This window comes from Zootoca vivipara, chromosome 11 (assembly GCF_965207765.1).
Source record: "Zootoca vivipara chromosome 11, rZooViv2.hap1.1, whole genome shotgun sequence".
Classification (NCBI taxonomy): Eukaryota; Metazoa; Chordata; class Lepidosauria; order Squamata; family Lacertidae; genus Zootoca; species Zootoca vivipara.
Genome location: NC_142594.1, coordinates 12,090,247 through 12,114,001, shown reverse-complemented (window position 1 = coordinate 12,114,001; position 23,755 = coordinate 12,090,247). Strand labels below are relative to the sequence as shown.

The 23,755-nt window shown below is 42.1% G+C and overlaps 1 protein-coding gene across 2 annotated transcripts in view; it reads left to right on the top strand.

The window, feature by feature from the left end:
• Positions 1 to 23,755, top strand: part of TMEM108 (transmembrane protein 108) — a 179,626-nt gene that overhangs the window by 137,052 nt on the left and 18,819 nt on the right. The window contains exon 1 of one of the 2 annotated variants that reach the window (XM_035130122.3): positions 22,749 to 22,928. The exons of the other annotated variant lie outside the window; for it this stretch is intronic. Coding sequence (XP_034986013.1) covers positions 22,916 to 22,928 — 13 coding nt within the window. The 5' untranslated portion in view covers positions 22,749 to 22,915. Of the gene's footprint in view, positions 1 to 22,748; positions 22,929 to 23,755 lie in introns of those variants that run through there. 2 annotated transcript variants of the gene reach the window in all.

Below are 23,755 nucleotides of genomic sequence, written 5' to 3'. Positions count from 1 at the left end.
GGAGCAAGTTGTATAAACAGAAGTTAAATTTCTCCAAGAATAAGGAATCAACATTTTAAATGCCTTCAGTAGCAGTATGCTAATTTTAAACCTCAGCTAGCAGAAAGAACATTGGCTTCAGTAAAGATGAAAAATGCCAAGTTAAGTTAAAAGCAAAATCAAGTTTGAATTAGTTTCCAAGTACTTAATGTATTATGAATCTGTATTTTAAAAAAGGAGTGTTGGGGGTGGGAGGAAATTAAATAAAACCCATCTTAGACATGATACAACTATAGGCTTTGCTTCTGAACTGGAAGTGAGACAGAGAAACATACTATCAAAAACACGCAACACTTTTATTTCTGGTCTTTGTTGACCAGCCATATTGCTTAGTCATAACTTGCTAACTCTTCCAAGTGTTAGCCAAGCTACAGATATGTTATGACTCTTGTTATGTTATGAATCATTCAGTTACTCTGCATGCACAAATGTGTGTGGAAACATAAAGCATGAAAAAAAGGGAAAGAGCACAGAAGTTGCCAGACAGGGCTGGCTCAGATATCTCTGTTCTATATGTTGTAGTAAAACAAAGATCAGGGAGAAGCTGAGCTATTTAGTGCTATGCAAAATCTGCCCTCCAGTTTCAGCCATATGTCCCCCGAGTTTGGATAGGGTAATTTATGGAGAGTTACTTAGTAACCAGGTCTTGTACTGGCAATGTACTCTAGCCCCCGACACCCTCCCCCGGCAACTGGTGTGTGTTATTTTCTTTTGGTGTGTGTTATTTTTTTTGCTCTGTATACTTTCTTCAATATTCAAAAGGAACCTTATTTTCACACAGTTGCATCCCTTCTGCAAGATATCTTTATTTGCACATCTATGCAAAGAACTGCCAAGGTGTCTCTCCCCCACCCCCCTTCTATCTCTCAGAGCTCTTGGTATGAACATAGGAGTCTGAAGTACAAATCCTTGTTTACCCATCCAGGTAAATGGGTGGCTCTGGGGAGCCAACATCTCTTTGCTTGTTTGTCAAATCTTCCTCGCACAGTTGCTGTGAGGATAAAATGAGATATATTGTAACCTGCTCTGAACACCTGGGATAGATCGGGGAAAAGTCTGAATAGCTGATTGGGATTGGCAACTACTCTCCCCAAACTATAGTCTGCCCTCTGAAAACATTGTCGTGTTCTGCAGCTCTCCAATATATCATTGTCATTTACCTATACTGTATGCATTTTCTCTTCCGTGTTAGAGTTCTAGGCAGACCTTTAATTAGATGAGTTTGGAGTAATGCTGTTAACTAACCCACTGCACTGAGTCTGCTTTCCCCTTAAGGGCCTGGGGAAAGATAGGGTTTCCCATAAAAATTATCCAAAGTGTGTCCCAAATGCATTTTATCTGTTGTCACTCCTGCAAGTGTTGCATCACATTGATCCGTAAGAGACTTTCAGCACCAGAGGTGGGCATGGGGAAGATCAATTTGCTGCTCTTTAGACATCCTACTAGAGGCACACTCCCTAAGTACCCCACTGGAGTTGAGTAGCAGAGGAATTTGCAAATTCAAAACAACTTTGGTATTTAAAAAAAAAAAACCAAAAATCTTTTTAAAAAAAATATCTGAAGGAGGCAAATATGTCTTCATTAGGCATTAAATCAAAGTCCACATATATGCCTGAGAGCCTCATGCAGCCATTTCTCTTGCCTTAAAGGTGTCATCATCTTGGGTACCATGGCAGTGCAAAGGCTTTCTTTGGTGCCCCTGGGGTAAACCACAATCCCCAGATCCCCAGCTTCTATTAAAAAACTATTTCTAGCAACTTTTGGAACCTGACATATGAGGCAGACACAATTCTTCTCATTCTTTGGGGGAAATTGGCCTGCTCCATTCTTCCGGTGTTTTACCCTGGAATGTGCGAGAGCAGAAGAGATGTTGGTGTGCTCTGTGTGTGAGAGAAAGGGAAGGGGGTATGTATGTATTGTGTGGTCTGTTTGTGTCCTGAGGCCATGGCCCATCATCATCATTTCATTGGCTGCATCTGGATATGGATGTCATATAGGCAACAGTACCAGCATAGTCTTTGAGTGGTGGTATGTGCAGGAGGAGGCAGCATGGAAAAGGCTGGCACCATAGACCTGACCTCCTGGCAAGCAGCATTGCTGCTCCATTCTTGAACGGTGTGAGGAGAAAGCAGGGTAGGCACATCTGGTGTTTTCACCAGTGCTCCTGCACTGCCCCAACCTTGTTGTATAGTTGTTTTGTATCTTTTAATTGTATAGTTGTATGTTTTGCATAGTTGTATAGTTTTGTTTCTTTTTTCTTTTTGAATAGTAAGAAATAAACAACTATCTGACATTTAGAAGACATCTGAAGGCAGCCCTGTTTAGGGAAGTTTTTAATGACTGGTGTTTTAATGTAATTTTAATCTTTTGTTGGAAGCTGCCCAGAGTGACTAGGGAAACCCAGCCAGATGGGCAGGGTATAAATAATAAATTATTATTATTATTATTATTATTATTATTATTATTATTATTATTTTATTTATTAATTGCAGTAAGTGATGGTGATGCCAGTGCCACGAGACTAGATCCACGGCATTGTATGTGGCCTAGTTTCCAAGGACACTGAGGGAGGGAGTCTGCATTTTTCCACCCCTTCTGATATTTTCTCCTTCCCTTCCTCCCCAGGGTGAGCATGTACTGGATACAGCAGTCCTGCTACCAGCATTACAGTGGCGTGTCTCCTGCCCTAGTGTAATTTGGGCATAGGATTGCTCTGTCCCAGTAGTGTAAACCTTTCCATTAACTCTTACTTATTAGAGATGAAATAAGATGTGGTTCTCTTACCGTTTCATTCCACTCCCATTAGCTTTAGAAGGCCCACTCCTTGGTCTTCTGAATTCCAGAATTGTTTTGCTTCTTAGCTCCACTCAGGTGTGCAGGGGTGAACCAAGCAAAGGAAAGAGCACCAACTCAGCTGTAAAGGTCAGGTTGTTTTTCAAAGTTCAGCATCATAGCACCCATTCTTCTTGTCTTTTTTCCTCTGAGTGCAAAAGTGGTGCAAAAAAAAAAGGCGAGCCTAAAACACTCTTGAAAGGCATGACCAATCTGCAATGTGCGCTGGTCTCAGAAAAGGCTCCAACATGGCCACAGAGGAATTTGTATTTAGTGGAAGACTGGGAGGGAGTGGATGGGTTCTGAGTTAAACACAGCAAGTAATTTCCCCCTAAAGGTCATCCAGGTTTAGATGTTAAGAGTTCTTGATGTGAATTTTTTAAATTGGAATAGAAATAGAAATGATTTCTAATCAAACATTTATTATTGTTTCTGCAATTTAAATCATAGCATATGTACATTTATGCTGTACAATTAGGAAAACAACCAGCAATATTAGTGAATATTGAATCCTTAAAATATTGATGTAAATTCAGAAACAGCAAGGGCCTAGAAGTTGCCCAGCATGCAGAAAGCAGACAAGCACGTTTCCCCCCACAGTTATAAGATGTATTGTGTTTGAAGTCCTGTGTAAATGATAGTAATTATTTTAAAACTTGCCTCTACACACAAAAATTAACATAGGTGATTTCTATGCAAACCTTATTTTTTGGCAATGCATAATTTGTGGGCTTTGGGAGAAGGTGCAGATTTTCAAAATGGCTAAGTGGGAAGGCAAAATATAGCATTCGTTTCTTGGAAACTAATGCAAAAGTACACATACAAATAGCTACCCACCCACAAAGCCCACCAGGCCATATGCTAAAGATCTGATAAAGATAACAGAGTCTGAGGGTTAATGCCTGGGAAGGCTTTAATAGAAAAGGAGCTGCGTTTGTTATTCACTGCACAGACATGATTCAGCAATGGGACAGAAACGCATCAGCAGAAACCAAAACAAGAGGAGATGGTTGTGTGGCAGGCTAGCATCTTGGGACTGACCTGCAGAGGGAACAATTCATTGCTACACCAGTTTATAGTGGAGCCCTCAGCTCCCATTCTTGGTAGGAGGAGATTTGTTGTGACAAATGCAGCAGGTAATTGGTGAGTCAAGAATGTGCAGGTATCAAATAAATTTTACCATCACAAGTTAGGGATATGGGAGAAATTCAATTCAGAAGGTGCTGAGACATCGCTTGCCACCATTTATTGGTTTGATATCATTGCATCAGCAATGGTAGTTCTGTGGTTGGAAGGAGTTAAGGATGGGAGAATCAGTCAATTTCTGTTTCTCTGAGTTTCCCATCCTTAAGTTCTCCACATTTCCGTATCAGTTTGGTGTGTGTGTGTGTGTGTGTGTGTGTGTCTGTGTCTGTGTCTGTTTTAAGTCCTCATGAAAATTCATAAGAGTTTTAGTGTGGAATTCTCCTAATGTTACTATTTACAATTTGCCTAATATCCACATTTTTGCAAAGTGTGTTTTTCCCAATATGATACATTTTAATGCAGTTTTCACTAAGTATGCATTTCTATACCCACATTACCTTAGTCAAGTGTGTGGCTTTTGGGGTTGTTGGGTTGTTTTTGTTTTGTTTTTGCAAACCACTTACTATTAATTTATTGCATTTATATCCCACCTTTTTCTCCGAGGAGCTCAAGGTGGCATACTTGGTTCTTCCCCTCCTCATTTAATCCTACAACAACCCTATGTTGTAGGGTGACTGGCCCAAGGTCAGCTTCATGACTGGTGGGAATTTGAACTGTGGTCTCTCAGGTCCTAGTCCGTCACTATAACCACTACACCACATTGGAAAATGTCATTGCAAAATCTGGAGAAGTGCTAATTTAGAAGGTTGCCTGTGTTCTGCGTTGCATATTGTTTTAGAAAGTACAGAGTACTGTAGGTAGATTCTCCTTTAAATGCGAAATGAATCAAATGTCTTCCCCATCCCTAGCTGTGCTGCATAACAAAGCTGTCCTCTGCCACACACCAGCCTAGTTCTGTGCTGGCTTAATAGAGTCTTGCAAAATGGAGTCACTGCAGTCCCCAATTTGCTGCACCTTGCTACAAGGGTTTTTGTGCTTAAGTTAATTTCTTGCATTTATACCCTGCACTTTGAACACCACAGTAATAACCCATGGTATCTTCCCGTTAAGATAAGGAGAATAATAGTCTCGGAAGACAATTGCAGTAAACAATGGGGTCGATATGGGAGATGGTAGGCAAGTGTTGCCATGCAACAGTGTGATCCCTTCCTCTGTGGGTCCTATGAGGCTTGGGTGGAATAAAACTTGCCAGTATTTAAGGTGAAAAGAATTCTTTCATTGGAACCATAATTATTCAAGTCAATGCCCACAAAAAGCTAAGCACATAGGTCATTTGTTTAACACACAAACAATGCAATAATCCTTCTGAGTCTGTAGAGGGGGGGAACAGACAATATGGCTTGCAGTTTTGTAGTCAGCCAGTCCAAAAGTTCCAAGTGCTGGATGCTTCAGAGCTGCTTTGCAAGCATCTCTAGTCCCAAGGAAAGAGGACAACTGGTGAATTTATTATCCAAAACTCAAAGGACAGAGCCCTGCAATCAGAATACAAATATAGCAAATAATGCAAGATGTACGTGAACTCAGTTCCTACTCGCTTCCTGGTTAACCAGACATACATGTAAATTCAGTTTACCTTACACAAAGTGCTAAGATTCCAGGAATGTTAAGCTTCCAAAGAGAGCTCCCTCCTTCTAGCTCCCCACTAAGTGACTGTAGTGAACTAGCCTAAACCAGCCCACTGATGGGCATTAATAGCACAAACTAAGTATCCTGTTGTGCCCCTGTGATGCATTGAGTTGGCTTACCTATTCAGGGCAATATCACAGAGTTCATGGCACTTCCCAGGCACAACAGCCATATTGTCCAGTCTTAACACAGCATGGTGGCTTATGAGATCAGGACATAACAATATCATTAGGAACCATAGGAAGCAGCCATATACCCAGTCAGACCATTGGTCCATGTAGCTCAGGATTGTCTACACTGACTGGTGGGAGCTCTCCCAATATTTCAGGCAGGAATCCATCCCAGCCCTACCTAGAGATGCCAGGGATTGAATTCTGGGCAATTCTGCATTCAAGCCAGACATTCTACCACTGAGCTGCAGCCTGATGAATTCAGACTTGCACATATCCTAAGAAATGACATGCATTTTATTCAGGAGCTAGGGGAGTCAATTAAAGACCCTCTTCTCCTCCTCCTCCTGAGAATGATCTTTTTAAATTGAAGAGTCATAAGCAAAGCTGGTATGGCGATCTATTCCCCTTAGCTGTTCCTAATTGAAAACTGATTAACGCAATCATTCTGTGCATAATAAAGCTAGAACACAAACCAGCATAAACAGGAATTCTTCCAGCTTGATAGCAAAGACCTTCTTGAAAAGAGTCATTAGCATTAAAAACAGAGACATTTAACATCACGTAATGTGTTTCTATAAGGATCTAAGGCCTGCAGGCAACCTATAGATTTATTACCTCTGACATGTGTAAAATAGCCTTGTACTGCCTATCAGCCTTCCTTCAAACCAGAAGGCTACTTACTTCTTATGACACATTATATTACAGTCAGTGGATGGCGCTACATTTTACACTCAGGCTTGGATTTTACATATTAAAGGGCCATTTTTGACCTGGCTTTTAGCAGGGAGTGAAGCAGTTAAAGAAGCAGGGGGGACGGGACTGCTAAGGTATCATTTTCTGCCTTAAAGATAAGCATGGGCCAACTCGCTTGTCCTCAGTATACTACATTAGCCATTATTTGCCTAGATGCTAAATCATACATCCAGATCAGATGTTGACTTTATAGATTTGATATATAGAAAAATACACTGAATGTGCAATCATTGATGACTGTGTGTGATGCAAAAACGTACTGTTATGCAAATTGCTGGAGAGTCAGATGGCCACATCCAGACACACATTCTCATGCATTCCCATTTACATCAGTTTCTTGCCAGCCAACTTTATTTATTTGATTGATTGATTGATAGATCAATTAGCACAAAATTATGCAGGGCCGGCCCTACCATTAAGCAAGTGGCAGATGGCCAGTGGAGTGGGTGGCAGTGAGGTGTTGTGAGGACAGCTTGCTGCCTTAAGGATGCTGCAGATCACCCATATTGAAAATAGTTTTGACTTCTTTTGTGCAATGGGGAGGGCGTTGCCCTTCAACACAAGCGGCAAAATGTATTGGGCCGGCCTTGGCACTATGGTTAGTCACCACTCAGTAAACAGCCCCTATAATCGTCCATAGTCAGCTGAGCGTATAACTGGTTTCCGGCTCATTGTGTAAGAAGACATAATGTTAGGCCAGCTTGCCTTCCGCATGAGAACATGATCAAAAATGATCCCTGGTTCAGTATGCGTTATAACACTCCTTTTAAAGTTCAGCTCATTTAAATTGATAGCTGGTTCTTATGATAGCATCTGGTATTTGAGAATATTGCTTACTGTAATCCAAAGTATCAATTGCAGCCAATTGTGTTTCATGCAAAAACACAACCCTGGTTCGCCTAGGTCCATAAGCTACTTGACGAGTATAAAGCCTAAATGAAGTCCCTGTGATTCCTAAAATTGACGTGAGTGGGAACAGTGTACTGCATCCCTTTAGTGCATTGTTGAGAAGGGACTGAACATTTGGCGCATGTTTACCAGTGCCAAACAACTGCATCCTTGTGGAATATGTAGCATTTTGCAATTAACCTCAAAAGCTGACCTCTTGAGAGGCTTAATGTGCTTCAGAGGCCCAGTCCTAATCAAGACTTCAGCATCCCATCATTCCAGGACCACAGTTCACCTACGTGGGTTATTTCTTCCTTTTCAGCATGATGAAAACTTGAATTTCCAACAAAATAGCCTATCATGAATGCAGGCTATTTTATTTTATTTTTTTTAAAAATAGAAATCATGCATGCTGATTTTTAATAAAATAACCTGAATGTTCTTTGTAAGAGGCTTCCTTTCTGTCTTACTGGCATCCACTTCGGCCTTCTCCTGGACTTGGATTCCCTTTGTTCCTCATTTCTTTGGTATTCTACACTTCGAATGTTTCTGATGTTTTTATAATGGAATTATTCTGCCTTGCCCTGCAGGCTGTGGGGGATGTGTGCTTTATAAATAATATTATATTTATTTTTAAATGAAAGCGCTGGCCACCCACTAAGAGCCTGCAGTGCTGAATCTCCTTTATTAATTTGTCTACTTACCTGCCATTATTCTTGTGCTGGCCCTATTAGCTTAAATGGGAGCTGCTGTGCTGCACCTGAGGGAGCAGCGAGCCATAAATATACATGCAATCAGCCTGTCAGTGCTACTCCTGTACCTGGGACTGCCCTTGATGACTACTTGGGAGCTTAAATTGATGCACAGTTTCTGACAGGGCTGGGGGCATAACTGCCAGCGATTGAATATCAGCATTAGCCTCCTGCTTTCGTAACACTTTTGTAAAGTGTTTATTACCAAGAAAGTTTCTGATAGCTTGAGCCCAACATACCTGTTTATTTAGGGGATGTATACCCTGTCTTTTCCCTAAAGCAGTGCTCAAACTATAATACATAAGTTAACTAAAAAAAGAAGCAATAAATAAAACAGTTGCATATAGAAAGGATAAAATCACATTATTATTATTATTATTATAACTTGTGACACACAGTAACCTAATGTGATTTAAAAATGAGGGTGTACAGGGTGAGAAATATTAATGGCTACATTCCACACGTTTGCTGGAGGAGGTAATTGCACCACCAAAGTAGACCAGAGCATGTTCAGTGGGTGTGGAATACTGACTGACTATTGAGGCATAGGTGCAGATGGGTGAATCTGTCAATTTCATTTCTCTCTCAGTGTCTCATTTTTCCAGTCTTCAATTCATTTCTCTACATTAGTTTGAGATTTATTTATTTTTAAATCCTCATCATCATTTTAATGCAGATTTTTCCTAATACATGCGATTTCCCCCCCTAATACACACCTTTCTGCAAACTAACATAATGCATTTTTGAAATGTTTTTTTCCACTTGTATGTATATGCATTTTTAATGCATACTTCCCCTAGTACTGTATATGCATATTGTACAAATCGTGTGGCAAGAGAACCTCATAGGAAAATCTGGAGAAATGCAAATTGCAGAGGATAGGTGTGTTTCAGTCCACATCTTGTTTCAGAAAATGCAAATTGGGTAGGCTTGCCTTTCAATGAGAACTGAAGGGTGTGGAGAATGGAATAGAGTACAGTATATGGAAAGGCAGTGTCTCTGGATGGTAGCTAGAATCAGGAGCCCTACACATTGCAACATTTTGTTACAGCCCACATCCGTTTCATCTATGTAGCTGAGGCTTGTCTGCTTGCTTCATTTTGATTGGTAATTAAAAATGTGTTATTAATAGGTTGCTGCTCACCTACCAAAACTCTACGGATAGAACAAGTTAAAAAGCTACCCACGCTCACATGTCCAAAACAGAATACAGTATACACACATAATATACACATGGTCCAGTTTGCCTTTCAGCAACAGCAATGAAAGAGCACTTGTCTGCACAACATCTTTTCTCCAGTTGCCTGGCTGATCTGCATGGCTAAGACATCTGTGGTCGGCTGCAAAATTCATGTGACATAATTATTATAATAACAATTGAGAGTATTTAGCTTGCTTTGGCCAAGAGTTTTCCTGTCTGTTTCAGCTGCAGTCTGGACTGTGAGACTGACTGTAAGAGATAAGAGCTGTAGCGCTGGCAAGAAGGTTTTGTTTGCTTGACAATTTGCTGTCAGAGATGCAACCCTGGGAAAGGAAAAGCTAATGCACTAAGAGTTTCTGAAAGCAGAGAAAATAAGGGGGGGGGTGTTGGAGCGCCGGGGTGGGGAGTGGAGAGAGGGGAGATTCCACTCGGAGACAGATGGAACCTGATCCATGTGGTTTTGCAATTAATGAGACAAGAAATACGTCTTGCACCCATTATGATCTAAAAACAATCAAATTAGAAAGAATCAACAAGCTCATAGGAAAGATTGTTTGACTTGGGGTAGGCAGACTTTGATTCAAATCCTGATCACTGGGTGGCCTTTGGCGAATCACTTGCCACCTCTCAGTCTAACCTACCACAGAAGGTTGTTGTGAAGATCAAGCAAAATAGCTCCATGTGGGTATGCAGCCTCAGGCTGGAATACAAATGTGCTGGATAGATTTTCCTGCCATGGGGTATGCTTCCATCCTGGGGGCAGGTGGGGAGAGAGATTGTAATCAAGATTCACTCATATCAATGCATTTTGTTTTAAAGCAGCAGTGGTCAGCATGGTGGGGTAGAACCGCAGAGCTGCCCTCCCACCATCACTGCAGCTTACCTGGACGGGGCAGGGGTGAGGATGGGTGGCAGTGAGGTCAGGACTGTGCAGATGCAGAAATGCCCTGGCTCATCTCAGACTGCATCCACACCATGCATTTAAAACACTATGATACCACTTTAACTGTCACGGCTTGCCCAAAAGCATTATGGGAACTGTAGTTCATTAAGAATGCTGAGAGGTGTTAGGAGACCCCCTCAGAGCTACAATTCCCGAAACAATTGAGCCTTCTTCCCAAGGAACTCTGGAAATTAAAGCTCTGTGAGGGGAATAGGGGTCTCCTAACACTCAACACCCTTAACAAACTACAGTTCCCAGGATCTTTGAATGTTTGGTGAGGCTGTGGCCTCAGAATGCTGCCCATTGCCTAGGCTTGCCACATGTACATCCAATCTAGATATTTTGCTTTCAAATGATCCTTGGCCTTTGTCAGCATAATATCTATTGGTCCATTTTGTGTGCATATATATTTAACAGACCAAACTTTTAAAATGTGTCTAATGCCATGCTACTTCCATTATGCACTTGGTGCCCTCCAGACATTTTGGACTATACAGCCTCACTGCTGGAAGTTGTTGTCCAATACTGGAGGGCACCAGGTTGGTGAAGACTGGTTTAGATTAGCTTGGCAAGCCTGGTTATTAACTGATAATTTACACACACAAACTGTGAGAGTTAGACAACTGGCTGTTTGTTCTCCCTCCCCTTTTCTGTTTTACATTTTATTACCCTTGCTGATAAATATCTTGTGGCCAAGGTTACCTTGAGGAAATAGTCGTAAGGTCCATCTACGTGCTTCTGGCAGAGAAATTGGCAGCGAGCAAATGTGCATGGACAGCTCCCAGCAGGGATACTTTTTGAATAAAGGCACAATAAATAGCCTGTAACACCAGGGGCATGTTAGCGGGGGGGGGGGGGAGATAGCACTGCATTTTTGCACTGTTAAATGTTCTCCGTAGCCTAGCAAGGAAGCAATTGCAAAAGACACCCCTGATCCCTAAACTTCCTCACCCCCCTCCTTCCACCCATGACTAGCACATATTTAAGAATACATTTGAGCTTGGTTCAGGGGTGGAGTCTGATGTGCAGGAGGGTCCAAAATGCAGTCAAGTGTTGTTTCATTACACAGAGAGGGGGGGAGGGGGAGAGAGAGAGAGACCGCAACAGCACATAGCATAATACCCTGTTAATTAGGATCAGCCACTATACTAAGACACAGGGCTCATTCTCTGACTTCTTGTATACTGAACTGCCATAAACAATAGTAAAACGTAAAGGCCTCATTATAACTTCATGCCAGACCAAGGAGGGACCATTGGTAATGCTATTGCCCCTCCTCCAAAAAGGGGCCCGGAGCTGCCTTCCTCCCCAGTTGCCCCTCCACCAGTAGTTGCCAGAGGAGCAGCGAGGTCAGGGCAGCTCACCTGACTTTCCAGTGTCATACAACACTGCTGGTTACCAAGTGCAGGGGAGAGCAAGGGGTAAGGCTGTGGGGAGCTTGACACAGTGAGCCAATCTGATGCCCCTACTGCTGTTCCCATGATGTGCTGAATTCCCACTGTCTTGCCCCTTCCCCTCTCAGTGACCAGCAGCGATGCATGCTGCCAGGAAGCCCAGGGAGCAACAATGCCCACCAGCCGTTAGTGCCCTCCCCTGGACCACTGCATTTGAGCACAATTCAGAGAAAGCTAGGCACATTTAGGACTGGTTCCACCACTCAGTGGCTTTCAACCAAGGAGAAGGACTTGGGTCCCTACTGAAAAGTGTAACTGCACCTCAGACCTAAATGTGGATCTTATGCTGCTTCTGAGTTTTAATTTTTCAAGCGAAGCAAATCTGGGAGCATCTGGGGGAAATTATTCTCTCACATGCTGCAGAATGTTTTCCGTTTGTCGTGCTGAAACAGCGAATGCTGTTACACAGCCTTTGTCAGAGAGGTGAATAAATTTTAAAATAAAGAAAGGGAAATGTGCTTGAAGTTTATTTGTCTGTTTTAGGAAAGCTACAGTGGAAAAATAGCTATCAACTTCACTTTTAGATTTGTGGGTGTAGCATAAATTACCTCAATTAAAATCTTTAAAGACAAGAAAGGAAAAGTGGCAGAGGCAATTCAGACTATATGAGACTTCCACCTGTTGGGCTTGATCTCTTGAATGTGATGATCATACATGTGTCAACTGCTGTTGACATCAGTGGGATGCAGCTGTGCTGCATTGATGCCCCTGGGGCATAAGCACGCTTCACTGTTTTGCTTGTGGCACACAGCCCCGATATAACGATCTGATCTGGACACTTCAGTTCAGGCAAGGGGATGAATGGAGCATCTGCCTGACATGACTCCCCTATTTATTTCAGTTCTTCACACACACTTTACGCTTGGTACATTTTGTGTAGTTAATGGGTGGGGGGGGGATGCCTTCGTATCCACTCTGCAGCAGCAGTGTTAATTGCAATTGGTTCAAACCACTGAAATCCCCAGTTTCTAATTTGTCATTAGGTTTGCTCCACTCTTAATTGCACAGCTCTTATTATTGCATACTGTACTAATAATTCAGGGAGGCCTGTAACAAGGGTGGTAGCAGTAGATCAATACAGAAATAAAGTCATTTTTGATTAATTAATTGATTAATGGATGAAACAGTCCTTTGCAAAGGGAGACATTAGTATCTATTCCCTAAAATCAATAAAGCTTTTGAAGATTCCTTGGTGTTAACAGAGAAGAAGAAGGGGGGGGGTCTCATTTAAAGGTAGCTGATTTGAAAGCAGAGCCAGACATTCAGAAGGATCACGCATTGCACTCTCCTGGGGCTCTTTGAGTTGCTCCAGAGGCTCAGTGAAATCCCATGCACATTTACCCGAAAGTAAATATCATTGTGCTCAACATGTGAGCAAACATTGAATAAGCACCCTGCCGGTTGATCTCAGGCCCCATTGAAATCAATAGGACAGGCTAACCATGATGTAAATTGAACCCCATCTCTTTCAACAGGAATTAAGCACAACTAACTTAGTCAGGGACACAGGGCTTGCCAATCAGAAGGTCGGCGGTTCGAATCCCTATGATGGGGTGAGCTCCCGTTGCTCGGTCCCAGCTCCTGCCAACCTAGCAGTTCGAAAGCACATCAAAGTGCAAGTAGATAAATAGGTACCGCTACAGGAGGAAGGGAAACGGTGTTTCCATGTGCTGCTCTGGTTCACCAGAAGCAGCTTTGTCATGCTGGCCACATGACCTGGAAGCTGTATGCCGGCTCCCTTGGCCAATAATGTGAGATGAGTCGGTCATGACTGGACCTAAGTGTCAGGGGTCTCTTTACCTAACTTAGTTGGGATGTAACCCCAGATATTTGCTTTGCGACTAATGGTCGTTGTTTTATGGTTAGTGGGAATGCTTGAGAGTGAAGCAGAAAATTGGGAAATGTTACTGCAGGGAGAGAGTGCAGCTTCTATCTCAGAAGGCTCATTAGGGAGGAAGGGCAGAATATGCATTCAAAAATAAATAAATTGTTGCTAATGATATGTGGAACCTTTATTGCAGTTTTCTGTTTGATTTTTATTGCTAATGTTTTATCAGTATGCAGTTTTATCTTTATTGTAGTTTGTATTTGATTTTCGTTTGTAATGTTTTAATTTTGGTATTTTGTCATGTTCTATTCAGTGTTTTATAATAGGTTGTAAACTGCAGAAATAACCATCAAGGAAATTCATCATCATTTTATTTTGAATTTCTCCTAATGCACACATTGCATTTAATCTTGAGTAATAATGCACATTTTTGCAAAGCAAATTTCCCTGGTGTATTGTTGTATGTTATTTCCACAAATACCGTGTTTCTCATATTATAAGACACGTCTTATATTTATTTTTTCCTCAAAAAAACACACTATGGCTTATTTTCAAGGGATGTCTTATTTTTTTTCCTCCTCCTCCTGTCGCGGCTGGCATTGCTGCTGTGCCTATCACTATGTCTTATTTTCGGGGTATGGCTTATATTCCTTGAATCCTTAAAAATCCTCCTATGGCTTATTTTATGGGTATGTCTTAAAATATGAGAAACAGGGTATATACATTTTTATGCACACTTTAGCCATTTCTGTGCACACTGCTTTGCTGGAGAAATGTGGATTTTGAAAGATGGCTGTGTTTCGGTTCATATATTGTTTCTGAGAGTGCAAATTAGGTAGGTTTGCCTTTAAATGCAAACTGAATTGCATTTTCCCCTCATCCATAATCACAGAACACATAGCTGCCAAGTTTTCCCTTTTCTCGCGAGGAAGCCTATTCAGCATAAGGGAAAATCCCTGTAAAAAAGGGATAACTTGGCAGCTATGAGAACAGTCTGCCCAAGAACCCATGGTTGACTTGGAGGCACCACTCAAGTCCTGCAGTTGGTCACCTGCATCCTGAAGTGCTCCAGTCACAGAAGGCTGTGCTACACATTTCTCTTGTACATGTAGCTGAGTCCTGAGTTCCTCATATTTATGAATCCCTCCTCTGATACCCATTTGGCTTTAGCTGTTTTTATTTCTAGTCCACTGAGGCAGCATTTCAGAACTAAGAGAAGCAGAGTGTTCCAAGTACATGGCTAATGTTTCCAGGATTTCAATGAAAAATCAATGGTGTGCAGCATGAGGGCAGTAAAAAAAACCAAGGGCAGGGAGCAAAGCGGCAAAAACAGGTTGTGCAGACACCTTGATGTTTGGAGAGCATTCCATCATGAAAAGCTGTGGGTTAACTGAAGGCTTGTGTTGTAATATTTTGTGGAGTTTTTGATGGCTTCCCCTGTGAATCAGTGCTAAACAAATTAACCAAACAAGATTTCAGATGATACTATGTTTACCATGCTATTAGTAAAAAAGAAAAAGTCTAAATTCAACATTCCTTATTGTAAAGCAGGGGTAGGGAACCTTTGACCTTCCAGATGTTGCTGAACTATAGCTGATATCGGCTGTAGCAAGCATGGCCAATGGCCAGGGATGATGGAGTTATGGTTCAGAAGCATCTGGAGGGGCAAAGGTTCTCCACACTGGTTGTAAAGGGTCGTGATAGGGAGCAGAGCTGGAGTAGGAACTTTTCTCAGCCTGATGGTTGCATTCCCACCTGGAAAGCCTTCCAAGGGCCACATGCCAATAGCAGGACCAGAAGCAAAAGGGGGTAGAATAATTAAATAAACCTTAGTTTAATAGGCTATGTTCCACCTACGCAAAAATAAAAGGTTTCTGCATACTAACATCTTTCCATCCTGCATCCAGGCAAGCAAGGGGCACTGTCACAGTTCAAGGACACATTTCAATTAGACAGAAACACTTGATGAGAGTGCAGATCACAGCCAGTTTGAGGGGCCCAGGAGGGGCCCAGTGAGAGTCTCAAGGGCCAGACTGAGAGGTATGGAGCATTGGGCTTCCAAGCCTGAAGTTTCCCATTTGTGGAGTAGCCAGTTTATCAAGTTCAAATAGCACAGCAAGCTGTGGTTCATCTAAAAGAGAAGCAAAACCTTCCAAACTGGAGGAGAAAGGAGGAAAAATCAGAGCACAATATAAGACTTCTTACCAATAAAACATAATTTATCTGGCTGCCTGACATTGTCGTGGTCTCTTAAGTTTGCATAGAGGGATTCTTTCGAGCTAGATTATGTGGTATTATTGTTAATATCAGCAGTAGTACCGTAGTTGTAATAGTATTTCCCTGCTATTTGCCTGTGTGTGGCACTGTGGTCTAAACTACTGAGCCTCTTGGGCTTGCTAATCGGAAGGTCAGCGGTTTGATTCCATGTGATGGGGTGAGCTTCCGTTGCTCTGTCCCAGCTTCTGCCAACCTAGCAGTTCGGAAGCACACCAGTGCAAGTTGATAAATAGGTATTGCTGTGGCAGAAAGATAAACGGTGCACCAGAAGCGGTTTAGTCAAGCTGGCTACATGACCCAGAAAGCTGTCTGTGGAAAAACACCAGCTCCCTTGGCCTGAAAGTGAGATGAGTGCCGCAACCTCATAGTCACCTTTGACTGGACTTAACCATCAAGGGGTCCTTTACCTTTACCTTAATAGTATTTATTAAATTTGTATACCACTCTCCATCTGAAGATCACAGGGCAGTTCACAACATAAAACATTATAGAAACAGATGCATACTTCAATACTGAAAACTAAGTTTCATTGTTATTCATTTTTTTGTTTTATGGCTTATAGTTAAGAAGATTTGTGTATTCTACATATTCATTTTGTAAGCCAGATTAATTTGTTACTGCTCTGCAGCATTTCTCCATAATATAATGGTCCCTGAGATGGCAGTAAAATAGTTGGGTGGAATCCAGTGAGTGCTGGATTTCTCAGAAGGACCCAGCAATGAAAGAAAAGGGGAGGCACTTTTGGGGTAAGTGTCATAGCTCAATGGCAGAACACTTGTCCTGCTTACTGAAGGTCCCAGGTTCAACTTCAGGTAGGAAGATGTCCCCTGTCTGAAATCACTGCTAGTCAATGTAGACAATACTGGGTTAGATGGAACAATAGTCAAATTCAATATAAGATATCTTCCTGTGCTCTCTCCCCTTGTGACATCTACCCTCTTCCCCTGAAAATCAGCTCCATAGAATGGTTGGATTCTCCCAGAATAGGGTGGGAGGGGATGTGCAGGAGAGGTTAGGGGGAAGAAGGAATGGGCAAAAAAGCATTCCCTCTCCTCTTCCATTAGCAGATGCTATAAATGAATCAATAGCCCTTCCGTTAGTGCAGAGGCACCATCTGGAATCCATCCAATTTTTTTTAAAAGTTTAATAAAAAAAATAGAGCATCTAGAAACTAAAAACCTCCACAGATTTCAGCTCAAGTTAAGCAAATGTTTATATCACCTACTGAAATCTGTTAGAATTAAAAGTGCTTAAATGTGACTGGATCATGCCCTTAGCATCTCCTAGCTAATGAATATTCACACAAGGCACTCTAGTGTCTAAAGGAACCGTGGTAGTGAAGGACAGTTAAACGAATTACAAAAAGAGAATTCATTTCTCACAGGAAACATAAACCACCAGTCAAACAGAATATATTGCCAAATAAATCACAATAAATAAATCGCATATTGAATCAAGAATTTTTAGTTTATCAGCCACATGGAATCAGAAGAGCAGATATTGTAGAGGTACTTCAGATGCTATTTCAGTATTCTCAGCCCTCAACTACCAAATCTAATTAATCAAGTAATGGATCATAAAGGTTCTCTATTAAAATGCCAAGCGCTTTAGCCCTCATTAGCAGAAGCAGTTCCAGTGTTCTCTCTGAGGTTGTTCTATGTAAAAGCACACAATTTACTGCGTCAGCTCAGGCAATCCGTTATTCTAGTTCGGTATCTGACTCCAGAGGAAGGCAAAAATCTATCTGTACCTTTACCACTTGTGCTGTCCTCTTTATCAAGTGGGAGAGGAATAACTTATGATACCTGTAGTGATCATCCGACCTTCAGAAGAATGAGATGTGATCGCCCCTGTATTAGTAACACTTGCAGTGACACATGCTATTAGGAGGCCAAATTGTCAAGTCCCTTTTCAAATGCTGCTGTAGCATGTTGCCTTTGTGATTTCTCTCCTCTATGAATGCTGCTCCCATGAATTTCTTCCTTTAGGTGAAAGTCTTCAGAAGATACAAAATCACTGAGGCCCAGGCAATGAGGAGGCTTCTGCAGAAGTTCCGCAATTCTACCTTGGTGTCCATGTGTCCTTTGTGACAAAGGACAGTCCTCTATTTGAGGGGCTCTCCAGTCCAAATCTGGTTTAAAGAGAAAGACTCATATGATGGGGCCCAGAATTTGCCCATCTGTGGTTAGCACCTAGACAACAGACTGAGCGGGTGCACACAGGTTTCTTGTGGTCTCACAAGAGGCTGGGCAGGCTAGAAGGAAAATTAACCAGCAAGCAAACATCCTAATCTGGAGGGGGGAAACTTAACCCTAAAGGGTCAAATTTCCTTGGAGAGACATTGGAAGACTGTGTGTGTATGTACACGCACACGTGGGACCCCTCTAGACTGGAATTTTTTGCAAGTGTCTTGTCTGTACACCTTGTCACCAGTCACATATACATCGTACATTGAAAGCTCACATATAAAGCTTTATCAGCCATAGCATCTGCCAAAGGATCCTTGGAACTGTGGTCCCACACCATTCCTAGTTCCCCTAGGAGCTGGGGTAGGGTGTGGGGCTTCAAGGGGCTTGGAAGACCTCATTCAGGCCCTGGAACTGACGTTTCCCACCCCTGATTTACACATTTCAGATGCATGTAAACCATGCATCCCCAAACAGCGGCCCTCCAGATGTTTTGGCCTACAACTCCCATGATTCCTAGCTAACAGGACCAGTGGTCAGGGATGATGGGAATTGTAGTCCAAAACATCTGGAGGGCCGAAGTTTGGGGATGCCTGATGTAAACAGTCATATTTAGATGTCTGAAATGGTTAAGGCAGCCAAACCCACTTATACTTTCTCTTTGATTCTTTCCTACCCCTATACTGCCACTACGGTACTTTCGACATTCTGAGTCGGCCTTTGTGACATAAAACAAAACCCTTCTTCCAATAGGGTCCTGTGCAAGCTGTACTTGATGCTGGGGAGCCATTATGCCATTGCTACAATTCCTCCGAAATGCCTTAGAGCATTAACAGTGATGCACTCAACAGCCAAAGGCCACACTGTCAGGTAAATAGCAACAGCAAATCTAAGTGGAGGAGGAAGAAAAAACAGCTGCACATCTATTCTATCTCCCTTGGCAACAGCATCCTGACAACCGAAATGCTGCTATGTAATGGCTAAAAAGGAGAATAGGTTTTATAGAGTAGAAAACTAGAAAGGGCAGGCGTTATTTGAACAAAGAAGAGCTAGAGATGATTCACGCAGAAAGAGATGGGGGAGAAGTCCAATTCGGTTCATATTTAAAGGTGAATCTACCTAGAATATGTGAAACGAAGCACAAGATTTACACCACTGAATTTTGCTATGCAACTCTTGAGATACGTGTGCAAAACTTCATATACTAGGGGAAAGTGTACATAAAAATGCATATATTAGTGAAAATAACACCAAAAATGTGTATATTGTGAGAAATTCACATTAAAATAATGCTAAATTTTCATTAAGATTTTTAAAAAATGCAAACTGAAGCGGAAATGTGGAGAACTGAACTTTAGACTAGAAAAATGAGAACCCCAGAGAAACCAGAAATGACATACCCATTTTCCCCCTATTCACGCACAAACGTGCATCACTCAGATGCCCTTTCACCCTGTGAATGTGCATATTTCCATCAGATGTAGATATTGTTGCCTCTGAATAGCCGCATTGCAGCTATGACTAGCTTTGCTCAGTTTGGAATATTCTTACAGAATCGTCATAAAACTTGGCATTAATAAAGCACTTGAGTATTCAGAGCACTTCACACATGTGTCTGTTTTCCTGAACTTGGTGCCCTCCAGATGTTTTGGACTGCAGTTCCCATCAGCAGCCAGCTTGACCAGAGGCCAGGGATTGTAGAAATTATAGTTCAAAGCATCTGGAAGACACCAGGTTGGAGGAGGATCTATGTAATCCTAACAGTGCTACAAAGTAGGCAAGATTCATTATCCGCCAAACACAGGAGGGGGCTGAGGCCAAAAGGCAGTGGCTTGTCTGTGGACAGTCAGTGAGTGGATTCCTAGTACAGGGGTGGAGAACTATAGCTCCCATATCCCTGGGACTATACAATAACTACAGCTCACATCATCCCAGGTTGTTAGCTGTGCTAGTTGGGGCTGGTGGGAGTTGGAGTCCAACAATATTTAGATGGCCAGAGGCCACTATCTGTCCTAGTGGAAGTGAGAGTTGAATTGGAGAATTAAAATCCACACCAACTCTTTCTACACCAGGGATGCACCTTTATAGGTTGTGTTCCTATAAGAGCCAGTGTGGTGTAGTGGTTAAGTGCGGTGGACTCATAATCTGGGGAACAGGGTTCGCGTCTCCGCTCCTCCAGATGCAGCTGCTGGGTGACCTTGGGCTAGTCACACTTCTTTGAAGTCTCTCAGCCCCACTCACCTCACAGAGTGTTTGTTGTGGGGGAGGAAGGGAAAGGAGAATGTTAGCCGCTTTGAGACTCCGGGTAGTGATAAAGCGGGATATCAAATCCAAACTCTTCTTCTTCCAGGTGTCCATCATACATGTATGTAGAAAATTACACCATAGACAAGGTCGTCAATACATTGCTTTTCTCAGTTTACTTCACTGTCCTTTTCCCTTAGCCCCATTGCAACCAGATTACTTAATTACTTAATGTAGGAGGGGGGAAATGATTTTTGCGTCATTAAGGCTAATGAGAAATGACTGAGGCACTTGCTCCAGCCAAATAATTGGCCAGAGCTTTCTCAGGAGGAAGTTTCACAACTTGTCTCTCATTTGACACTCAGTGTTTTCTTAGGCTTCCAGGCTTCTCTTGCCTACACCTCCTTCCCCAGTTTGGAAGAAGGAGGGTATATGCTGCTCTTATTTTAACAAAACGTGGGGGGGGGCCATAATACTCAGCTTCCACTGATTTGGCAGCCTACCTTGGCCCTGATCCATTACACCATACAAATACATCACAGTGTTAAGCCCATTGCATTACATCCATTACATTTCTGCCTTAATCCCATTGCATAGCTGCCAAGTTTTCCCTTTTCTCGTGAGGAAGCCTATTCAGCATAAGGGAAAATCCCTGTAAAAAAGGGATAACTTGGCAGCTATGCCATTGATCTCTATACGATTAAACCTGTAATGATTACAGATTAAAAACCACAGAAATCAATGGGATTAAGGCTGTAATCCACTGTGCATTTACCTATGAGTAAGACCTGTTGAATGCAATGCAGCTTACTTCTGAGTAGACATACAAAGGATTATACTGTATATACGCCTGACTTGGCCAATCCTATATATGTCTCCTTGGGAGGTTAGTAGCTAAAGGAATACAACCTGAAGCTACTTTTGTCGGTTTCCCTAAACTCCTTGGTCTCTAATTAGTCTGTACATCTGGGTAATTAACAGATTCAACTTCTAATTCTTCAAGTATTGATCTAACAGCATGAAAATTTCAAAGCTATACAAAACATGAGATACCTTCAGAGAATCAAAATTGCATATTGAAATATTCTTTCTTGCCCAGTGCACATGATCAGTTCAGAAGAGTGGGTGCCCACTTAGTAGTTCCACTGCCCACAGAAGTTTGAGGGTTGCCCCAGGAGAAAGCATTCTCTGTGTCAACCCCCATGTTACGGAATTCCCTCCCCAGAGGTATGTTTGGTGCCTTCACTATTGAGTTTCCATTGTGTGCTGAAGGTGCACTTCTTTACCTGGCCTTCGACACTTGATAGTTTTTTAGGACTTGCCCTATTCTTGTGACTGTAATTTGCTTTCTACCGTTTTAATATTATATGTTTAATTTACTGGAACCTATCCTCAGACCACACGGTGAAGGGTGGTTAAAAATTGAATTCATCATCATCCCTCCACACACTAAAGATCTGGTTTATTTTTGCTGAAGAAATAACACAGAAGGAGAACGAGAGGGGTCACTTATGTTAATCAGATGGTTATATAATTTAAAATACCAAGTTATATATGGTTATATGTTTAAAAATACCAAGGAGCTCCAGGAGCATACATGGGCAGTGATCAAGGATGGGACCTAAAGGCCAACAACATCTAGACAACCACTGGTTCCCCATCCCTGACCCCCAGTATTCTTCAAACCTTGGGTCTCCAGAATGATGTTGCTGGACTGCAACTCCTGTCATCCTAGTAGCTTATCCAATGGTCAAGGATGACAGGAATTGTGGTCTATCAGCAATGAGAACCCAAGGTTGGAGTTAACTGGACTGACCACACCATCAGTGAGAACAATAATCCCTAGGATATTGGTTGATTCTACACAATCCTCAAAGCAGAATGTTGGAACATTCTTCACTATGAAGGAAATACTGTTCAGGATTGGAACAAGAGAGAGAAAGAGCATGTCAAGGCAATTCAGAGTTTCCTTTTCCTTTTCTTTTAAAAAACACACACCCAGATTTCAAATATCTAAAGAGAACAGGTATAGAAAACAATCTCTCAGTGTGTAAAATCCAGCTGTGTGTGTAGCCAAATTACATGTCAGAGTATGAGCAGTATTCCGCCTTAAAATAGGAAATTAGTCCATGCCATCAGGATGTGCCACTGAGAGGCTAATGCTTCCTTCCCAGCAAACCAGAGCAGTCAGGGGATCTTTTGTGTAGCAGCATCTGACTCTGGCACTGCAAGTGTGTATGTCGGAGTGGGAAAAACCCAAGCTGGAATACAAAGCAGCTCAGCAGGGGCGCAAATAAGGCTCAGTAACTAATAAGCCTTCCTTGCCTTTTGCAAAAGTATTGCACAAAGGAGCAGGCACTAAGCCTCACATTCCTGCAAGACACGCCTGCGTACTCTGTGCCTGTCGTCTTTGCTCCCAAGCCATCCCAGCATTAGCAGCAAAACTCTCCTCGGGAGAAGTAGTGGCTTAGCAAGCAGAAGCCACTTCCTTTATTTATTTTTTAATTACTAAAATATGAAGCTTCCTAGCCTACATGATGTGCGTAGGTGAGAATGTCTGCTGACAAGTCCAAATGATATTTTCAGGTGAGTAATTTTATTACATAGCGCAATCTGATCAGTCACATCTCACTTTTCCCCTATTTGACCTCCTCCGTTCAGTAATTACAAGGCTATTTAATTCCCCATGATCATTTTCAGAAGGGTCAGCTATTCAGTTGTCTGAATGTTTTTCTCAATAGGCGTTTCTGAACCCCCTGTTATTTCCACAGAATCTTGCTTTCTTTCAGCTTACCGTGAGAATGAACGGGGAGACTGCTTGCCTGCCTCTTCATGTTAATGTTCTGTTTGTAATCTCTATTGTTCCTATTGCTTGACAGTCTGAGAGGGAGCTGAATTTCTTAATTTATGAACTGACTCACCTTAAAGCTTGGCTAAAAATTCACCTTCTTAGCAACAGGGCTGATGGCTCTCTAACAGCTTTAATTGTTGAAAGAGCTGGACACTCGGTTGCTTTGTCAAGAGAGTGCTGTGCTTGAGCTGAATAGTGCTTGTTTCCTATGATGAGCTGTATATATTTTGGAAATATTTTGATTTCCCATACTTTTGAGAAAACAAGATTTTGGGCATGCTGTAGGGTGAATGGCTTTCTTTTGTCCTCTGCCCCCCGCCCCAGCTAGCCCCCTCTCAGTTTACGTATTACTGTGAGATGGGCTTTATCAGCCCAATCCTATGTATGTTTACTCAGAAACAAATTAGTTTATTCCCAGGGTTGCAGCCTTTGTAATCAATGGTGATTATTTTAAGTACTAACCCTGTGTGCGTTTTTGTAATTGTTTTATGGAATTGCCATTGCTTATGTTGTGAACTGACCTGAGGAGCACAAGATATAAATGAAGATCATGGCTATCACA